Source organism: Calonectris borealis, chromosome 20, assembly GCF_964195595.1.
Source record: "Calonectris borealis chromosome 20, bCalBor7.hap1.2, whole genome shotgun sequence".
Classification (NCBI taxonomy): Eukaryota; Metazoa; Chordata; class Aves; order Procellariiformes; family Procellariidae; genus Calonectris; species Calonectris borealis.
In genome coordinates this window covers 4,429,985-4,449,400 of record NC_134331.1, presented here as the reverse complement: position 1 = coordinate 4,449,400, position 19,416 = coordinate 4,429,985, and the positions used below count along the sequence as shown (strand labels likewise).

Below are 19,416 nucleotides of genomic sequence, written 5' to 3'. Positions count from 1 at the left end.
AATCCTGCCTGGCCAATTTAAGCAGTCTGGGACATCCAGATACTCCAAATTTTCCCAAATATTTTGCAATGTACTGCATATCACAGGATAAACCAGATTTATTTATTTTCTGAAAGAACAAGATCTGAAAGAATACCTTAATGACAAAAGACAAATCCCTAAGTGAAATTGTATTACAGTGTGGGGAGAAGAAAAACAACCCCACAACCTAATAATCTTAAGTTTGTTTCATGAGGACTAGAGAAGTACCTCAATTGCACCTGAGTTGGAACCTCAAATCAAATTGTCATAGCTCTATACGGGATCAAAAAACTCCTCAGACCCTGTCTGCCTCTACATTGCACAGGACTGAATTCCAGACCTAGGACTGCATCAGAACAGTGTAATTCTGGCCCATCTCCAATAACCTTTGCTTCACTAGTGCCTTCCCAGCACCATTAGTTAGGTGCTCCCATTCTGCCTGATATACTGGGAAAGCTTCAGCACACTCGCAGCTTAATTTGTGCCACCCAGCGTTTTTAAGCAGATTTTTAGTTTTTTTAAATTGTATTTAGTCATCTCCTGAAGTCTCACCCCCACAAGCCTTTGCTCCTGAAACAAATGCAAGTTTAACTGTAATACATTTGTCACCAAACAAATAGAAGGGAACCATTCATTACCCTTTTTCTTCTTACACAAAAACCACCACAAAGTGAGAGTTACTGCTCCTGCGATAGCTATTAGGACAAATGCAGCAACGAGTCCTTTCTGCCAAGCCGCTAAGATGACTGGAAATAAGAAAGACATGTTTAAGAGAGCATGTACAGTGACAGGTCATCATTATCAACTTCTGCAGTTACTGACCTTTCATTTTACTACAAATGGGCCTTTTTATGCACTGGGGAAGAACTTTAAGGAAACTTACATGCAAAGTTCACTAGTGAGCCTCTCCTTTGTGACCGAAAACTCAGCACAACAACGGATTGCTTTTAGCTTGCATCTGGCTCCTTTGGCTTTTGAATATCCCTTAAACTTTTCTATGTAAGTTAGACAATCTGTGTTTATAAATGGATATCTCTGTTTAACTTCTGACAACGGTGGAACAAAAACAAGTAGGGGAGTTATACTTAGTAACATCCCAGATAACATGACCTCACCTGTCATGATGACATAGTACGCAGCTTATCATAAAAGTTAGCTTACCACTGATGGTTATTGGATGGCTTTTCACATCCACGTTAGCTCGATTAGAAGCCATGCAGTAATATGTCCCCGTGTCCTGCCTTTTCATTGTTTCCTTGCGCCACACGACTCTGTCTGCATGTTCAATTTTTTCAAATAGAAGAACTTCATGATCAGTTTTCCTAAAAAGCCTGAAGTGGATTGGCCAAGATCCTTCTTCCACAGAGCAGAGAAAAGCAGTCTCACTGCCATCTTCCACTTCTCCATTCGGAATACTGCCCAAGCTGGCATTCCTGATGGGTACTACAGAGGAAAGCACAAAGAAAACAAATATTAGCACTATTAAGATATGATATTGTAGAAATACTTGCTTTAATACTTAAACAGAGACTGAATGCACAGTATTAATCTTTCTGAACAGCCTCTGCCAGACAGCATCCTCTAGTAAATATTTTTATACACCCAGAAATAGAGAGGCCACTATAAAGAAAAAAAGCAGACACAGAAGGAAAATATATCCATTCCACAGAAGTCAGTCAGCCTCTTTTCTTAAACTTCTTTGGAAGCCCCTCAGGCCCCAACCTACAAATTATTTAATTTTCAGAAATAACACACTCAGCAGTTCGATAGTGTAAATAATTATAGTTCAATTTATGTAGCTATGCTTTCATAGTTATATAGAGTTATGCTATTTTATGCTAACTGTGTCATATATTTCTTGTAATATTTAATATACAATAGTGAATATCAGCAGATAATGGATCAAGTTCTTCAAAGGCATAAGCAAGTCCCACATTCTAATGGTTACAGAACATAGCAAACACAATGAGAGAAGTTAGTTTGCATTTGAACAAATTGTAAGAATATGCATGCCAAAATAGTTTTAAGTTTCCTGGTTTACAAATGAAGCATACTAGCATATATAGAGCCAGCATAGGAGCAGATGAGCATCAGCACTTATAATTACATGGGGAAAAAATGCACATACATTCTGTGATGCAATGCATATAGAATGTTAGTAGCTTCACAAGATGTTTGGGACATAAAGCATCCGTTTTTCTAAAATCGCTAAACAAAATTTCTCTGGAAATATTATAAATGTGTTTGGGGGAGGGTCATGGATAACACAAGGCAGATGTAAAGGAGGAGTCATAGACATGGACCTGTTGGAGCGGGTCCAGAGGAGGGCCACAAAAATAATCAGGGGATGGAACGCCTCTCCTATGAAGAAAGGCTGAGAGAGTTGGGGTTATTCAGCCTGGAGAAGAGAAGGCTCCAAGGAGACCTTATTGCAGCCTTTCAGTATTTAAAGGGGGCTTATAAGAAAGATGGGGACAAACTTTTTAGCAGGGCCTGTTGTGACAGGACAAGGGGGAATGGTTTTAAACTAAAAGAGGGTAGATTTAGACTAGATATAAGGAAGAAATTTTTTACGATGCGGGTGGTGAAACACTGGAACAAGTTGCCCAGAGAGGTGGTAGATGCCCCATCCCTGGAAACATCCAAGGTCAGGTTAGACGGGGCTCTGAGCAACCTGATCTCGTTGAAGATGTCCCTGCCCACGGCAGGGGGGTTGGACTAGAAGACCTTTAAAGGTCCCTTCCAACCCAAACTATTCTATGGTTCTATGATTCTATTAAGGGAACACTGGTAGAGAAGCAGAAGGAGGAAACCAAATCTGATATGAAAAGATGCTAGTCGTGAAAGTTGTATTTGTATTAGATAGGAAGCAGGAAGCAGATTGAGACCTAAGACGTGGGTTACTGCAACTAATCCCATCATAGAGAGGATTGCTCTTTAAAACATAAGTCTTTTTTCAGATCTGGTACAGACAGAAAGGACAGAATACAGAGAATTCTAGGCCACCACCTCAGGAGTGGCAGACTGCAGAAGACTGGTTCACCAGGCTCCAAAACGTGACTTTCTATTCAGAACCTCCAAACAGTGTCACAACATATCCTGAATCACTGCTCTAACAGCTGGGATACACTAGTTCCCAAAGAAATACCCACTTGTTAATGGACTAAGATTATGCTTTGTATTTGTTTATTTGTTACTTGTTATTTCAAATTACCTTGACTTTAAATCTCACTGGATAAATCTCTTCAAAGTTTTATCATTCAGCTCTCTCTAGTGTTAGCAAAGCATATCCTGGTGGAACTAATGAACTTAGGGTGCAGTCCTACTTCTGTAGTCTGCAAATACTGTATTAAAAAACCTGTTTGGGGGCTCAGAAAGTGGAGAGCATGTCCTTCAACTGTGCAATAATCCAACTGACTCAGAAGAAACGCAACAATTCTGGATGTAACTGTTCTAGTCATATACAACTCAATGTCAAAACTCAGAAAAAACAGCCTGTTAACCACAAGGTTATCTTGCTAAAACCAACACAATTTGGGTTCAAGCCGTGACACAAAACTGAAAACTCCTTGGTAGAGAGAGATTCTCTCTTCTTTTCAACAGGTCAAGAATAGACTTCTGCTCTGGTCCTGGACTACTTTGCTGTAATCAGGTTAGGTAAATCTAAAATACTGGCGATATATTCAAGAAAAGTAGCAAGGAGTCAAGGATATGGGTTAAAATGGACCTGCCATCACCAATTCCCTTACTTACAGCCCAAAGAACTCTATTTTTTTTCCAACAGCTGTATGCAGTTACTATCTGGTCAAATGACATCGACATAGGTGCCAATAGCATGTATAGGATACACAGCTCTACTTATCTTTCACCACATATTGTGAACCGCTACCAAAATAGTCAAATTTTTTGACATCAGGCTGACGAAACTGAGCAACTCTGAACCGAGTAAGGTAGAGGTGACACTACTGAGCAGACAAACTTTTTGAAAACATTACAGGCAAATTATTATTTCCTTTAATAAAAGCTCAATACCTACAATTAGATGGTTCCTTCTGTAGGTTAAGAATAGTCTCAGGTCCTCCAGGAGCAGCAGCCACAATCAATGCTTTATTTCCATTTGGGTAGGAGACTATTATTTTTGCTTACCTCATTCATTATTAAAGATGAACCCAAACAAGATGGTATCTGTCAGCATGAAGCCTGCAACTGTTAGGGACCTTCATCTAGTGCAGAAGGCTCCAGTATGCCTCCTCAAACAGCTACTCTGTTCTCTACAATTATTTATCTTAGATTTTCAAATTAAATTCAAGGTACAATTGATACCTTGGGTACAGGATAACCACAAAACTTCCTTAACGCCTGTAACAAAACCTATTGTTAACAAAAATGTTCTTTGGGCACACAGGGAACTGCTTGTGATGGGGACAGAACATATCTAAATCAGTGACAGAATTTTCTTGAGCCAAACTTTTGAATCACTAGGATCTAAACCAGGAACTGTCACATGAAACCTCACTACCTTCTGCTCTGAGTGCACCAAACAAATCTACAGAAACATGGTATACTGGTTAAAAAATCCCACCAAGACAAGACGCTCCCTTACACGCGTAATGACAGGGAAAAGCACCCGCACATGTTTTGAGAGTTATCAGTCCTGACACCGGTCTTACATGGCCTACTACAGAATTATCATTTACTTCAGTTTCTCTTCATATCTGCCAATAGCACACTTGCAAATCATAGCTTTTACACCTTGCATTCCTGTTCTTGAAGTAATGCTAAGACCCCCAGCGTATATCAGATGTCATGCTTTCTTCTATTCATCTTTTTTAAAGCTTCAACTACCAACTTCCCTCATGGGCAGAGGAATTTTCCCTTTCTGTTTCACATATATTTGTAGATCAGAGACTTTGCTCATATACACTAACTCCTAGTTGCTAAGAAGGCATAATAATAGACTGACTTTCAGAGCTACTTAGCAACTGCAGCTTCTGGTGTTGAACATACGCTCAGTGCCTCTGAAAACTGCAACTAATAACAGAGGTATTTAGAGCGATTATTAAAAGTGTGGATTTACATATTTTACCAGGAATCTAGCTAGCTCAATTATTTTAGTAAGTAAAATAATGGATTAACTCCAATATCATTATGTATATATTTAATCCAGTCCTATGAAAATCAAACATGAAGAAAATGGTTCTGGTTCTGAAATTTTTAATCATTAATTTTACTAAAACAGCTTCTATAAGATTTCAAGTCAGATCTGTTTTTAAACATTAAAATAAACTCAATTGTAGTTAACTTGATTCGGATTACTATCAGGATTTTTACTTTAGTGACAAATAGTCTGTGATACAGATCTCCAACTATTTTTAATTCAAGTGAGCAAAAATTTGTATACACTTCACATCCATTTTGCTTAGTCCATCATTTGCTGCTACAGTTTCAAAAATCAAAATATGACATTAGAAAAGAAGAAGAATTAAATAGACTTACCTATTACTGTGATGTTTAGAATATTGCTAGTTTTCATACCACTGGAGTGATTATTTCTAGCATCACATTTGTATCCTCTTTTGTCATTTTGTCTAATATTTTCATCCAAGAATGTAGCATATGTGTCATTAATTACTATTTTCTTAGGTTCATTTCCTTTGTAGAATGTGAATGTTATTGGCGGTGTTCCTGTCATTGAACGACAGATTAACCGTAGAGGTTTCCCTAACACCACCTCCGGTAAACCACTGACAACGGAAAGAGTTGGCTTGGAGACTGGAGCTAAAAGGGGAATAAAAGAAAAAATGTTGCAGATTACACTGCATAAGGCTGAAAGATACAATATTATTTTATAGCAAACATACAAATATACAATATTTAGCTAGTTTGTGCACGCAGCCTATATCGGGAAGCTCTTCCTCATTGATAGAATGGAAGCAGGGGGTGACTTGAACAAAAGAAAAATATAGATAATAGACATATGGGACTTAGAATAAAATAGCATACAAGGAAAACGTAAAGGAAAACAAAAAAAGGATCAGTGACACAGCTGTGGATCATCCAAACTCCAAAACTAGCTCTGACCTAAGGAGTAAGTCTGTAGAGCAAAAATATATGCAGGTAGCATTGCATGTATTACCTGAGATGGATCCTGCAGCACCTAATCAGGGACCTCTGTTTCTGCAGCACAGCGAGTCACAACCCAGTTAATCCCCCTTGACAGACTTGAGAACCGACTGCTTGTTCCATGAGAGGGAAGGAAACTAGGGTGTTTATAATTAGTGTGCTGGTGAGGGGGTTGTATTGATAGCAAAAAACGTGGCTTTTCTGGAGTAGAGCTATCCAGATGACCTCTGGCTCTCATGGCTTTCTGCCTGGAGGGTCAGGGGGAGGGATTCAAGGCAAACACTGACAGAGTTTCAAATCAAACTGATGAGTGAAAGGTTTGCAGAACATTCCCAGCTCCTGCAAATGGTAATGAATGAGAGTTTATTTGGCACCTAGCAGAATCAAGGGACCAGAAGGAAGACATGCTAACTTCCTTCTCCTAGGGCCAGCCCTGGAGAAGTCTGACTTGATTAGATCACGATAGGCCAAATCCTCTACAGCTAAAGATTACAAGCACATCTCACAGAAATTAATATTGCAAGAACTAATAGACACCCTGCTAGTTCATGGACTAGACACTGATCCTGTAAAGAGATGTGCTTATTTATAAGCTTACGATTTTGATTTCCCCCACCACCACTGGGTTCTAAGCCTCTGTATCAACTCACCATAAATATTTATCCTTACAGGTTTGCTCTCCTTGACTATTCCTTTTACTTCAGCTTTACAGATATAGGATCCAGTATCATTCACATTAACTCTCATTGTTAAGTTTCTAGAATTTTTCAACCAGATGTCTCCATTTGAATTTTTCCGTAATATAGAGAAGTTAGCTTTCCGAAAACCACTAATGCTGCAACTCAAAGTTAATTCTTTATTTTCATCCAGCTTATTCATAGAAGCAGCCAATATTGGCTTGGGGAATAACTCTGCAAGATAAAAAGGGAATGAATTCATTCAAACTGAGCCTAAAAGAACATGACTACCTACCTAAAAGTATACAGAATGAAGGACATTGAAAGTTTACAATCAGGGAAAAAAACCAATCTTGTTATTTTAATATAATAATATTTTCAGGGAAAACAGAAACTTAGCAATCACTTGAAACCACTTCTTATATGTGTTATTTGAAAGTATTGTTTTAGTTGAAAGTATTGGCAGGCAAAAATCAGAAACTGAAATCGAAATCTAAATAGAATTTAACTTCAGGAAAATTTACACGTGGATCTAGAGGTTACACTTGGATCTTGAGTTCTACCGAATTTAAATCTAAATATTAATCCATTGAGTAAAATCTAAGATGAACAGAGGTGTTACCTGCCACAACAACATTCAGTTTGGTGGTTTTAGATGCTCTCCCTTGCTCCACCTTACACAGGTATTCACCACTGTCCTCTAGAGTAGCTACTGCAGAGTATTTCAGAAGTTTCTCATCTCGTACACTGTTCAGTATTGTTCTGTTTTTCTGGAGTATGATTTCAATGTCACGCATTCGGGCGACCACAGTTGAGCATTCAAACTGTATTCTGTCTCCTTCTGTAATATTACTTGAGGGTTTAGCATTCAGAGTAGGCTTTATAAATGGTTCTGCAAGAGAATACATATAAACTCATGACCCAACTTTTTAATCGTAGCAAGCAAAAAAATGTAAAAAGAAAAGCTAAGCAACTTACCCCTGACTGTAACAAGTGTTTTGTTGCTGTGTTCTGAGCTTTCAAATTCGAGTTTTACATTTCTCCTACCAAAGCAATCAAATTGTAAAATATTATCTCCCTCTTCAACAGAAAATTCCACTACAGAAAAATTTCTGTATGGTTCAAATACAAGTTTTTCTTTAGGTGTTGAATTCATCTTTATCTTCCGGAAAAAGAAATATAAAGGAGGTACTTCTTCTGGCAGCTCACAACGTAATTTCACAACTTCACCCTCTAAAACTTCTTTTTTCTCAGCAGTCAGGATTGGCTTGGTCATTCCTTGGAACAGAAAACAAGAAAAGAAATAGAACATTGCATAATCCTGAAATAAACACTATCTCTGATGACTATGGTAGTGACTTATGCTAATGAACAGATGCAAATAATTTGCAAGAACTGAGCTTCTGAAGACAGTTCCTTTGATGTGTGGGTACATGCCAAGGCACCTTCCGGAGAAGAAAATGTCCCTCGAGAAGGTAATACATTCTTGATGCAATGTGTGAAGTATGAAACTCGCTGTTTTGAAGGTACGACCGCTTCCTCCCGAGTGTTTCCTATTGCCACTCAGAAATGAGCAAGGGAAGAAACTAAATTCCATCTCAACTTCTGTACCTAGAGGTGCAGGGCTCTGAAGAAAAATTACAGGCCCTGCACAATGCTGTGACTATTTAACGCTGAACGAATTCTTTCTGAGTTGCTTTCCCAAGGGGAAAAATGTCTCTTGCAGTGAAGAACACATGGCTAGAAAGAGTATAGATGGAGGTGGCCCCTGTTCTCATAAGAGATGAAAGAACAAGACTGATATAACATTGTCTACAAAAGTAGTCCACAGTTGATACTAGCTTTGGCAATGGCTGTCACAACGTGAGAATCTCTATGCGTTATTTCCAGCTTTTCCAGTAATCTAGTCCCTCCCACACCGTCATGTTTATTATCTACAGGCACAAGCTTTCACAACTAATACTTTCTCTAGTCTAGGGAACAGAAGCGCAGGACAGAGGGGATGGTGGCACAGGAGGCACAGATTGCATTCCTGACTATCGCTGATCTGCCATCTAGCCTTGGAATAGTGATTTCATTTCTGTGCCTTAACATGAGGATTTAGTACTAAACTCTTGTAAAGCACTGTGATGGTTATGGATAAAAAACACTTTGCAAGATATCATATTTAGCACTGACTATTACTACTTCCCCTGGAAGGTTGTTCTCTTGTATCTTAGAAAACTGCCGTGTTTGAAGGAATACTCACCTGTTACCCAAACATGTAAGGAGTTACTAGATTTTGTCTTTCCGCCGGCTTCCACAGTACATTCATACTCTCCTGTATCTGAAGATCTAGCAATAGATATCTCATATTGTGCATCTCCTTTGTCTGATACGGTCATGAACACAAGCTTGCCATCCTTAAAAATTGTAAAATTATGCTTCAGCTGGAAATTGGTACTTTTGCTAATGTCAGCATGGCAGACAATTGACATAGGAGCTCCATTCTTTACTTTGACAGATGGCTGAACCTTGATTTCAACTGTGTTGAAAGTAAAAACTTGATGGAAAAAATACAAAAAAGAGTTATATTTATTTTCAATTAGTCCAACATATACTGCTATATGTTAACCACAAAAATTAATTCATTGTACCCTAGTAGCAGGTGTTATAATTTTTGTGGTCAGATCTCACAGATGTTGACAGTGGTAGCAGCTTTACCTTCCACTGCACAGATATACTAGAGGCAACTACTGATCGTCACAGCACACACTGTCCATCTGCTCAGTCCTTGCCCTGAGGGACTGAGAGAATCATTGATTTGGCCATGCTCATGGCCAAATCTACTAAATTCCCTAGAAGACACAGAGGACACTGGAATAGGCCTGCAGCTGCTTCTTGGTTTTCCTTATTTCTCATGGTTTGTTGTCTTCAACTCTAATTGGCAGGAGATCTGAGAGGTGAACAGAATTTTGTATTTATACTTGTCCGAATAAACTGAAAAATGACAGTAAAACCCTGCTTAGAGTTGTGTTAAATCCCGAGCCAATTCATCCCCAATTAGCAGAAATCCCTGGAGTCATCCTAGTATTTTTTATCTGAAAGTAAGGTTAGGGTTACGTCATTCAACAAATTCCACTTTAAACATGTAACTCACAAGCCTGGGATAATCTTAAATCTCTAGTTTAGGATAACTAGAGCATAACAGAACACATTTGGGTTCAAGTTCTGCAAGCAAACATGTACTGCCTAACTTTATATTGTTAGCAGTCCAGCAATCATACTCTCAAGAGTCCTTAGCGATCATACCCTCATTAATTCAAATACAGAATCATATGCAGAAGCAATGCTTTCAATTAATTTAGAATTTAGATATGTTAGTCCCTGAAAAACTATACTGAATTCAATATTCCTATTAAAAAAAAAATTGATAAGCACTTTATGAAATAAAGTTTATAATAGCATTAATATATATATAGTGCTTCTGTGTTTATAACCACAGCAATGATAAATAATTTGTAGCTTAAAGTTTTATAATTGTTAGAATCCTAGTATAATTAATATTTTTATTCACACAGCTAGATGAACAAGTGTAGAGAAAGATTTATGAGTTCATTCACTTTCCCTTCCTTTAGAACTTACAGCTTTTGGGTATGCCCGTTTTGGCCAGGATTTGTATTAGAAATTTGCTACTAGAACAGGAAAACTTTCCTGCATCTAAAGAAGTTCCTTGCCATGTACGCTTACCAGCTATTTATAAATTGTCCTTGCTAGAGAGAGTTTTGGGCATAAAACCAATGCAAAAATTGTAAATTTTTTTGCATGTGAATAGACTACATGACAAGAAGAAGCAAACATGTGATGGAAAAAAGGAAGTATCCAGAGTGTATGTGCTGGAAGTCAACAAGAGATTAACATAAAAAGTAAATGCATTCCTTTCAGAACACAAGTTCTGTACTCTGCTCAGACATGATCTTTTCTTTTGCACGAAAAAGAGCAAGAGAGAGTGCCCTTAACTTATTTTCTGTAATTTTATCATACCTCCTTGCTTGTGGGCATGAGAGGGTTTTTTAAAGACCAAAACAAAATGCTAGTAATTAAATCTCCTCTCCCATCTCTTCTCTTGTATGCCTTAGTAAATCAAATTACTCTAGGAAAGATTTCACCAAATCTTTTATTAAAGTATGGCAGCACATCTCTCACTTAAACACTATACCACGAAACACCACCAAGTAACACCTTTTTTTTTTTTTACCTGGCCAAATTTCATACTGAGCTATAGTACAGCAAATCCAGATAAACTCTATTATGGATGCACACCAACAACTGAGGAATTAGTTAGATTACTTATTTTATATTTGTAGATGAAAAAAAACTATAATTACCTACCTCTCTCCTGAGTGTAAAGTTCTGAACCTGGAAAAAAAAGAAAAGAAATGTTATTTTCAAAGCTTACAGATTGAGAGACAGTAATCGGAAACAGTAAAAAGCCCCAACAAACCCCAAACAAACCAGAAACACATGTACCCACCCAGATATTTAGTTATCAAACTTACACTGCAAGAAAATCACCAGAAGAGCAAGATACATCTCGTTCCTGAAGAACAGACACTTAATTCCAAAATAAAACAATATTCATCATCAGAGGTGATGTCTCCAGGTACCAAATAGAGGTTTGTTTTATGGAAACAGATAAAATTTTGCCATTAAAATTCGTAAGTTTTCCCAGATCTTCAACAGAAACTGGCTAGATCAAGTAATCGTTCCCATTACTGGAAACTGGAAATGGCAAACAATGAGAATCTATCTGCTGCTCACAGGCAGATTACTGTTCAGGAAGTGACTGGACTTTTCCTGAGGGCGCCACCAAATGCATTTGCTTTGTTTAATTTCTTAAGGTGTATTAAAAAAACAAGAAGTTCCAATGACATTTATCCTGCAGTTCCTGTCAATACGGGTATTTTTAAGTCACGATTAACCATTTATGAACACAAATTACCTTCGCTATTTGACCTCAGCAGGTCCTTGAGCAAATATTTCCCTTCATCCTGACGTGGAGAACTCTTTCAGAAAATACATGTATATAATATTATTTTTTCCCCTTTACCTCCATTTCTAGGTCTCTCATCTTTGCTGTGGCAAAGAACAGCTTTACTGTAGGGCGCACAATAAATTCAAACTATATATCTCAGAAACCATAGCTACTGTTGCGTTAGACAAGAATATTGACAGGCAGACCTCTCATACTACCATCATATATCAAAAACACAGAACTGCACAAGATTTTATTTTATGTAGTTAGGACAGTGCAAAACATACACAATCATAAAACTTAAACCCCACAAGAAAAGAACCAGTTGGAGTTTCATTTCTCAGCAGAAATCTGAAGTAGCACTGGCACAATCTGAAATAGAGAATAATATGGAGCAAGAATTAAATCTGCTAGTAGCTTGACACTGTTTGAATTCAGGCATCCCTGAGAGATCCTTCTGACCTTTTCTGTGTTTAATTTTTTGCAATGGTATAGGCAGCGTGACAATATGACAGCCAACCTGAAATCAGGGATGATTAATTCTGCATCCAAAACACTGAAAGCAGAAATTGAGCAAATGTGGTCAGAGGAGGAGGAAAAGTTCCACTTCAGCATTTTGCCCTCAGTTTCCACTGGTGTAAATGTCTGCCTGAGATACAGTAAGGAACAGACGTAAAATTCAGAACACATGAATTACTCAACTTCCTTTAACAAAACAGAGGTTTTTTTTCTGATTATGGACAAAAGCCTAAAGAAAGTAAAAAGCCTAAAGAAAGAAAGCCTAAACACAAGTAAATCAGTAGCCATCAGCTTTGATTTAGGTGGAACCGTTCTGAAGAAGACAAGTTGTGAAGAAAAGTAAAATGTAATAATTATCCAAAATCTCATTACCATGACCAGTTTCTCGATATTCAAATGGAGAGGCGATGGGAGAGATGGGCAGAATGAGGAAAACAAAAGAATAACAGAGATACTGTCCTGTCCCTATCTCTCCTCTTCTAGTTTTCTTACTTTGGTACTATCATTTTTTTTTAATGAATGTGCTTTTAATCTTAAATAATCTGACAATGCAGAAGTGGCAGATTTAAGCATCAATTTCATTTTTCCAGAAAAAAATTTACTCTGTAACTTTTTAGAATTCAATGTTCAATACCTTTCAGTTGTTCAGGACATTCCTTTCTCAGTTTATCAGTCCACATTTAAGTCAGAGTTAAGTCATTCCACTTGAGCCCTAACACTGACTCAGTCTATAGTCTTGATAAAGTAAGTTGAAATCATGCCCTTCAAAAAGTGTTTCTCAAATTGTATGTCCCAGAACTCCCCAAGTAGTGATTTAGTTATTCTTTAAAATCAAGTCTTGAAAATCAACTCTTAATCCCATAGTTTCTTTCCTTTGTAGACAGAGTCAATGCTTTCCTTTTTCTGACATTTTCCTTTTTTCTGACATTTTCCAGGCTTGTTAAAACAGTGCTTAAAACAATACTAAATACAGCCTAATACTAAATACAGAAGTCTATAAATGAGACATACAGTTCTCATAAGCTCCACTGTTTATATGAACCTCCTTTTTTTTTCTCCTGGGGTCAATGAAAACTGTATTTTTTCCCCCAAAACAATAGTTTAAAGCTATAAGTGTACTTTAATGCCTGTATTATACACATAAGCGTGGTATTTTGCAAAAGGAAACAGGAGGGAAACACTCATCTGTTTAACAATGTATCAGCAATATGAACAAGCATCTATCTAGCTGTTTTGCAGGGAGGGAGTACAGAATGGCACAATAGTCATAGCAATTAATGACTAAGTTCTGCTTAATTCAGTCTGTTTGAAATACACCACCAACAAAAGACTGATGGTTTGGCTGGTTGCCAACAACGGTCTCCAGAGCCAGGTAAAGGAAAAGAGGAGGAGGACACATGGCAGGTGGAGAACAAAGGTAGATCAACTTTTGCTATTGATAACAAAAATTAGGAAGGAAGGAAGGAGATTTCCCCCTTCCCCCTTTCCCCATAAAAGAATTCAGCAGGACATGCAAAACTACCAGTCTTTCCCACGGGGGACAAAGGCTCTCCTCTTAGCCACAGCAAGGGAAGGAGAAAGTCAATGTGGGCCAATATCCTTCAGAGCGAGCCAATATGGTTGAGTTCAGAACCAGGCTAGTTTCAGACTGAGGTGGAAAGGCCAGCTTTTAGGATAAACTAGGTCAGGAGTAAGGTTTAATGGTGCCAAAACCTGAGGCTGTTGTGAGACATCACTCCCAAGTGAAGGTTGTTCCATAAGATCTTACGGGCTGATTAGACTGTCATATTCTTGATAAGCCCTCAACATTGCCCTGGAGAGGAAAATCTAGCTCGTATTGACCAAGATCCAAGAAGTAAATTCAACTGCAGGAATTTAAGCCAAATTATGATGAAACTTGGGAGAAAAGCATTTCAAATGCAAAAGAATGGCTTGAGACCGTCTTCCATTGTTAAACTGGAAATCAGATTGACTTAAAGGATTTAAACTTAAAAGCACCCGTGCCAGTAATACAGCCACATATTTTCCTAACAGTCATCTTATTGTAATCTCTCAAGATATGTTTTTCTGAAATACGTAAGATCAGACAAAGTTATTCTAATCTACACCACATAGAGAACTCCATTCAGTCCCTATTACATTTCTAGGAAAAGTAGGATTGACCTCAAAAATGCAACACACCTTCTGAAGCAGACAGAATAGTCATTATAAGCTGACGCAACGCCCTTTGAAACCTATGGGAATCATTACATTTAATCTACTGCCCAATGAATCGGACCCTTAAACATTAGAGCTGTGCTCATCTGGGAATTCATGATCCCTGTTTCTGCTGGCTGGGTCCCCTGCTACTTGCTTACATATGACATTTCCTAAAAACCATCAGCTCTGTCACCTGAACAAAGCTTTGCCTAAAATCAGAGGCAAAGCCTATTTTACTAATAGGCTCCAACTAAGGGCAAAACGCTGAATAAGATTTTCAATTTTTTCCCTCTGCAAATACAATGTTTTCAGCCAGTCCCTTACGACAGGAAAGGAAGCTCGGAGTTCACACCACATTTCAGCTGTTTGTTTTCACTTGCTCTCCAGCTGGCTGGCATGACAGTAAAGAGCACACTGCAGTGCCGATCTTTACGACTGACATTTTACTTCCTCACAGAGCACATGCTGATTCCAGCAAATCTTCTGGGGCCCTAAAACTTTGCTGGTCTCAAATGCCCATTCCTGATGGGAGTTTCACTTTCTTCAGAAAAGATGAAGTCTCTACATGTGTTGCCTTCAAGTTCTCTCTCACTGATTTACTGATAAAACATTTATCTTAACACAACATTCTGGGGTCATCAAATCTTGTCCCTGATTATGGAGGCTCCACATAATTTCTTGTATAAATTAATTGATTTTAAAAACAGTTAATTGCTATAGAGGTGTATCTACAAATGTTTGGGATTTTCTAAATTTTATTTAAAAATTTATAAAAATTCAGAGATCTGTGTCCATCTATACTGAAGTCAACACAAGCTTTCCAGTAACTAAATCAAGAATAGAAAAGCAGCTCTGATTTCTAATCCCCCAATCCCTGACGCGTATAATCGTTTAATCATTTTGGTTCCTTACAACTGTGAACTATTTTGCTTAATTATCACTTCCTGTTTCAGTATACTCATAGACAATAAAATTATAATGAATGTTGCTGTTTTCACAAGTTTAGACAAATCCCTGGTGAACTGGGAATGAACTGAGTTTTTTCTACATACATTTTCACGGTATATTATCCTCTCTTGAATGTGAAACATTTGCATCCTTTATCTTTATTATAAAAGTGTCTCTTTATACCTCTCTAGAGAAGAATAAGAAATTAATTTTATCCCTGGATTTGAATGTTTACAAAGAACATTAAAGAAACGAACATTGTTTTTTTTCAGAAGTCTAGAAGTTCTACAATTCACAGAAACTCTAGATTGCCGAAAGTTTGTGCTTCTCAGAATAAACTGCATTTCACAATGGCACCATCTACTGGGAGCTGACCACTACGGCGAAGCACACTGGGGTTCCCTCACTTCTCTCTTTCGCAGTTAAACCTATGATTACTGATAACCCACACCTTCTCCAAATGGCAATATAAATTACATCTGGAAAAGTAACTGAAGGAACCAGGAAGCTGACAACGAGAGAATATCACCGAGGCTTTCACACTGAAATTTTTCTTTTGAATACAACAGGAGCTAATTATTATTATTTGGCTTTACGCCTCCTTACTGATATGGTGTCACATTGAAAAGAAAACTAGGAATCTGAAGTCTTGACTTGTATTTCATGTAGCACACACTTCCATGTACCTTAGAAATCCATTCAGACAAAAGGAGAGAAATTCCTTCTTTCAGAGGTGTGAAATCTATTTGTTGGTTTACATTATGATCGTGGTCTCTGATACCACATCTCAAACTTCCTCTGTTCCAGCAGTGTGCATAAGTGACTGATTCTACACCTTGAGGACATTTTAAACTGCTGTCTTCTACCCGGTTCACAAGTTCCTCAGTTTAGAAGCAGACATTACAGTCTGTGTCACTATCAACAGTGTGCTTATCTGGCAACATACCAGAATTTGCGCTTGTTTTGCTTAACATCCAGCATTTCTGGATGCAGAAGAAAAACAGCCTCAAGCTCTGCAATGATATTCATTTCATCTTCTCACAATCAAATACCAAGTAGTTAAAATAAACAGCAGACTTGCCACAACAGCCATTTTGAGTAGGAGTGTAAAAGTATGGTATTCCATCATGATCTACCTATATCAGTAAAACCTTTTTGCAGACAAAATAGAAGTGCTGAATTTAATTCATCACCAGACATAACTGTCAGTCTATGGCGATTTCTAGCAAACCTTCTGGCTGGAGAGGGAATTAATTCTGGAAATACTTTTCCTTCTCTGTACATTCCCATTGTTTTTGTATTGCTTGATGATTCTCCAAGCATCATTCCACATCAGTTTCATAAGTAAAATTCAGTTGGTAGTCACTCAAGAAGCTGATCCAAGTTGACAGAAAATCTTTCAGCAGACTTTACACAAACCAAGAGAAAGAATTTATCTGCTTCCTGACCTGCAGCGGGTGTCCACATACAGTCATTGCTGCTACTCATATAACTTCTGGTTAGGATGCACAAAGGGGCAGATACGCGTCAGAGTACACAAACAGAAGTCTGAAAAGGGCTGAAAAACAGACATAGTCCTGACAGGTGTATTTTTTTTAACACTTTTTTTCATTCAGTATGTTAAGTATTCAAAGTAAAAAAAAAAAAAAAAAAGTAGCTAATTTTTGTCAGCTGTTAGGAAGTAGACAAAAGTTAAAATTACATCTATGAGTTCATAAAGAAGGCTGATTAAAAGAGTACTCTATATTTTTCAACCTGTAGTATTCTTATAGCAATTCCTGAAGACATCTGTCTGGAACACACTTCAGACAGTGATGACAGAATTTATCCCAAGAGAAATGCATTAGTAACCCCAGTTTTCAGTGTCTCATCAAAATTTTTTCTTTTTCCTTTTTTGGGTGTAGGGGGGAAAGGAGTCAGAGGGAAGACATACCATTTAAAAATATTTCATCTTTGGGGGATTTGGGAGCTACTAGGTTAATCAAACTGGGTACCCAAAAGTTCCTTTCACCTGCTGACATGTTCTTTGCAATTTGTAGTTCATTGAAAACCATTCACTATATTAAAATTCTCATTCAGAACCTGAGGATCACTGCAAGAAATTTAAAGATATCTTAAATATGTATATAGAAGAGAACCTTTCCTCTTCTACTCTTACTTGTCCTCTAGAAAAACAATCTTCTCACAATCAAATACCAAGTAGTTAAAATAAACAGCAGACTTGCCACAACAGCCATTTTGAGTAGGAGTGTAAAAGTACGGTATTCCATCATGATCTACCTATATCAGTAAAACCTTTTTGCAGACAAAATAGAAGTGCTGAATTTAATTCATCACCAGACATAACTGTCAGTCTATGGCGATTTCTAGCAAACCTTCTGCAGACATCTACTGTAGCAGATGTTCGAATGGAGGACCTCTCAGGATGAGAAACCGGGACTGGGAATAACTTTTGTAATTCTGCTGAAACATGCACATTTCCCTGGAAGCCTACGATAGGACAGATACAGTGTGAAGCCTTCACAGCCTTACTACAGAGTGCTATCTTACAGTATTTTTAGTCTCAAGTCAAAGAATTGACCTTGTAAATAAAAGCTCAGTTTGGCTTTTATTCTCTTCCACCCGCTTGCTTGAGGCAGAATATTGTCACAGCACCAAGTGATACATATTTCCCTTTCAGACTTTTTGACTTACTTGTTTTGGCTGGGTGACATCTGTTCATTACTCTTTGTTAAATTTATTCAGTTCTTCTTTCATGTACAACCACATTAATTTGAGGCAGGAAATCTAATAAAAAGGGAACTCCAAACTTGCACAATATTTTACTGATGCTATACATATAGCATGCTGAACAGATCAACATCATATTAGTCCCAAGTCAATAGCCAACTCTGCCAGAAAAACAGTCAACATGGAAGTAAACTTCATGTACTACTATCCAGGACACTCTTCAAGAGACTAACGAGCTAGTTAGTATTCAAAGTTAAAGTCAGTATTCAACACCTCACAGAAAGGTAATGCCAAGAGCTAATTTTGCCTTTTTTCCCTGTTTCACATCGACAATATGGCCAACCGGATGCCATATGGACAATATGGATGCTGTTTTCCTTGCCTAAGGGCAAAATAAGACAGTAACATTTTGTCTCAGAGTAATACTACAGAATTTAATGAAGCTCATTCTCTTAATTTTGGGACACTTCCAGTGCATGTTGTAGAAAAATACTGCCTTAAAGCCTTTTACAAAGCTTCCATAAAGATGCTATCCACCTTCAGATCTGTTGAATAGTCATCACAGTTATATCCACATAAACCAGCAGAAATTAAAAGTGTTATTCCAAGAGTAGTGCTTGAGACTAATGATGCATCATTGGCACACACAACTCCCATAAGCACACACAGTGCACTGGATTATGCTTTAACAAAATTCTGGTATATCCAAGCCCTTCCTTGCCTTATAGGACTGAGTAGTCAAGTAAATTTTTCTGGAAGCTTCTTTATATCATCCTAACTTAATCATTTACGTTAAGAACTTCATCTGAAGTCTCATTTTCTATCCAGTACAAGTTATTAATCCCCTAATGGTGATGTAGCAATTGCAGTATGGCTTTTATACAAACTTCATCAGTAAGCCTCAGCTACCAAATCCTATCATAATGGTTCAAAAATCTTTTTACAAAGGAAATGTCCCTACCAATGCTCTGCAAAGCTATTATAAAAGTTGAAAAGTAAACAGATATTTGACCAGATGAAACAGCTACACCCAAGTGTTAGACAGTTAAATGAAATGCAGTTTTTCCCCATAATCCTACATGTATAGTTGAGATGGATGAGACATGTCAAAGAAAACATATTCCCTATTTCAGACCCTAAACTCAAAATTGCAAAGAAAACAAACCAAACCAAACAAACCAAAAC

The 19,416-nt window shown here is 37.6% G+C and overlaps 1 protein-coding gene across 6 annotated transcripts in view; it reads right to left on the bottom strand.

Moving 5' to 3' along the window:
* The window catches only part of PECAM1 (platelet and endothelial cell adhesion molecule 1), a 34,567-nt gene extending 22,896 nt beyond the window's left edge, over positions 1-11,671 (bottom strand). For 3 of the 6 annotated variants that reach the window (XM_075169518.1, XM_075169519.1, XM_075169522.1), the window contains exons 1-9: positions 11,360-11,671; positions 11,193-11,219; positions 9,070-9,363; positions 7,800-8,099; positions 7,444-7,713; positions 6,795-7,055; positions 5,518-5,799; positions 1,183-1,464; positions 660-767 (exon numbers count right to left, since the gene is read on the bottom strand). In XM_075169518.1, the coding sequence (XP_075025619.1) occupies positions 660-767; positions 1,183-1,464; positions 5,518-5,799; positions 6,795-7,055; positions 7,444-7,713; positions 7,800-8,099; positions 9,070-9,363; positions 11,193-11,219; positions 11,360-11,393 (1,858 nt within the window). In that variant the 5' untranslated portion in view covers positions 11,394-11,671. The remainder of the gene's footprint in view (positions 1-659; positions 768-1,182; positions 1,465-5,517; positions 5,800-6,794; positions 7,056-7,443; positions 7,714-7,799; positions 8,100-9,069; positions 9,364-11,192; positions 11,220-11,359) is intronic. The other 3 variants (XM_075169523.1, XM_075169521.1, XM_075169524.1) reach the window with 3 other exon arrangements.
* Positions 11,672-19,416: the final 7,745 nt, after the last annotated feature.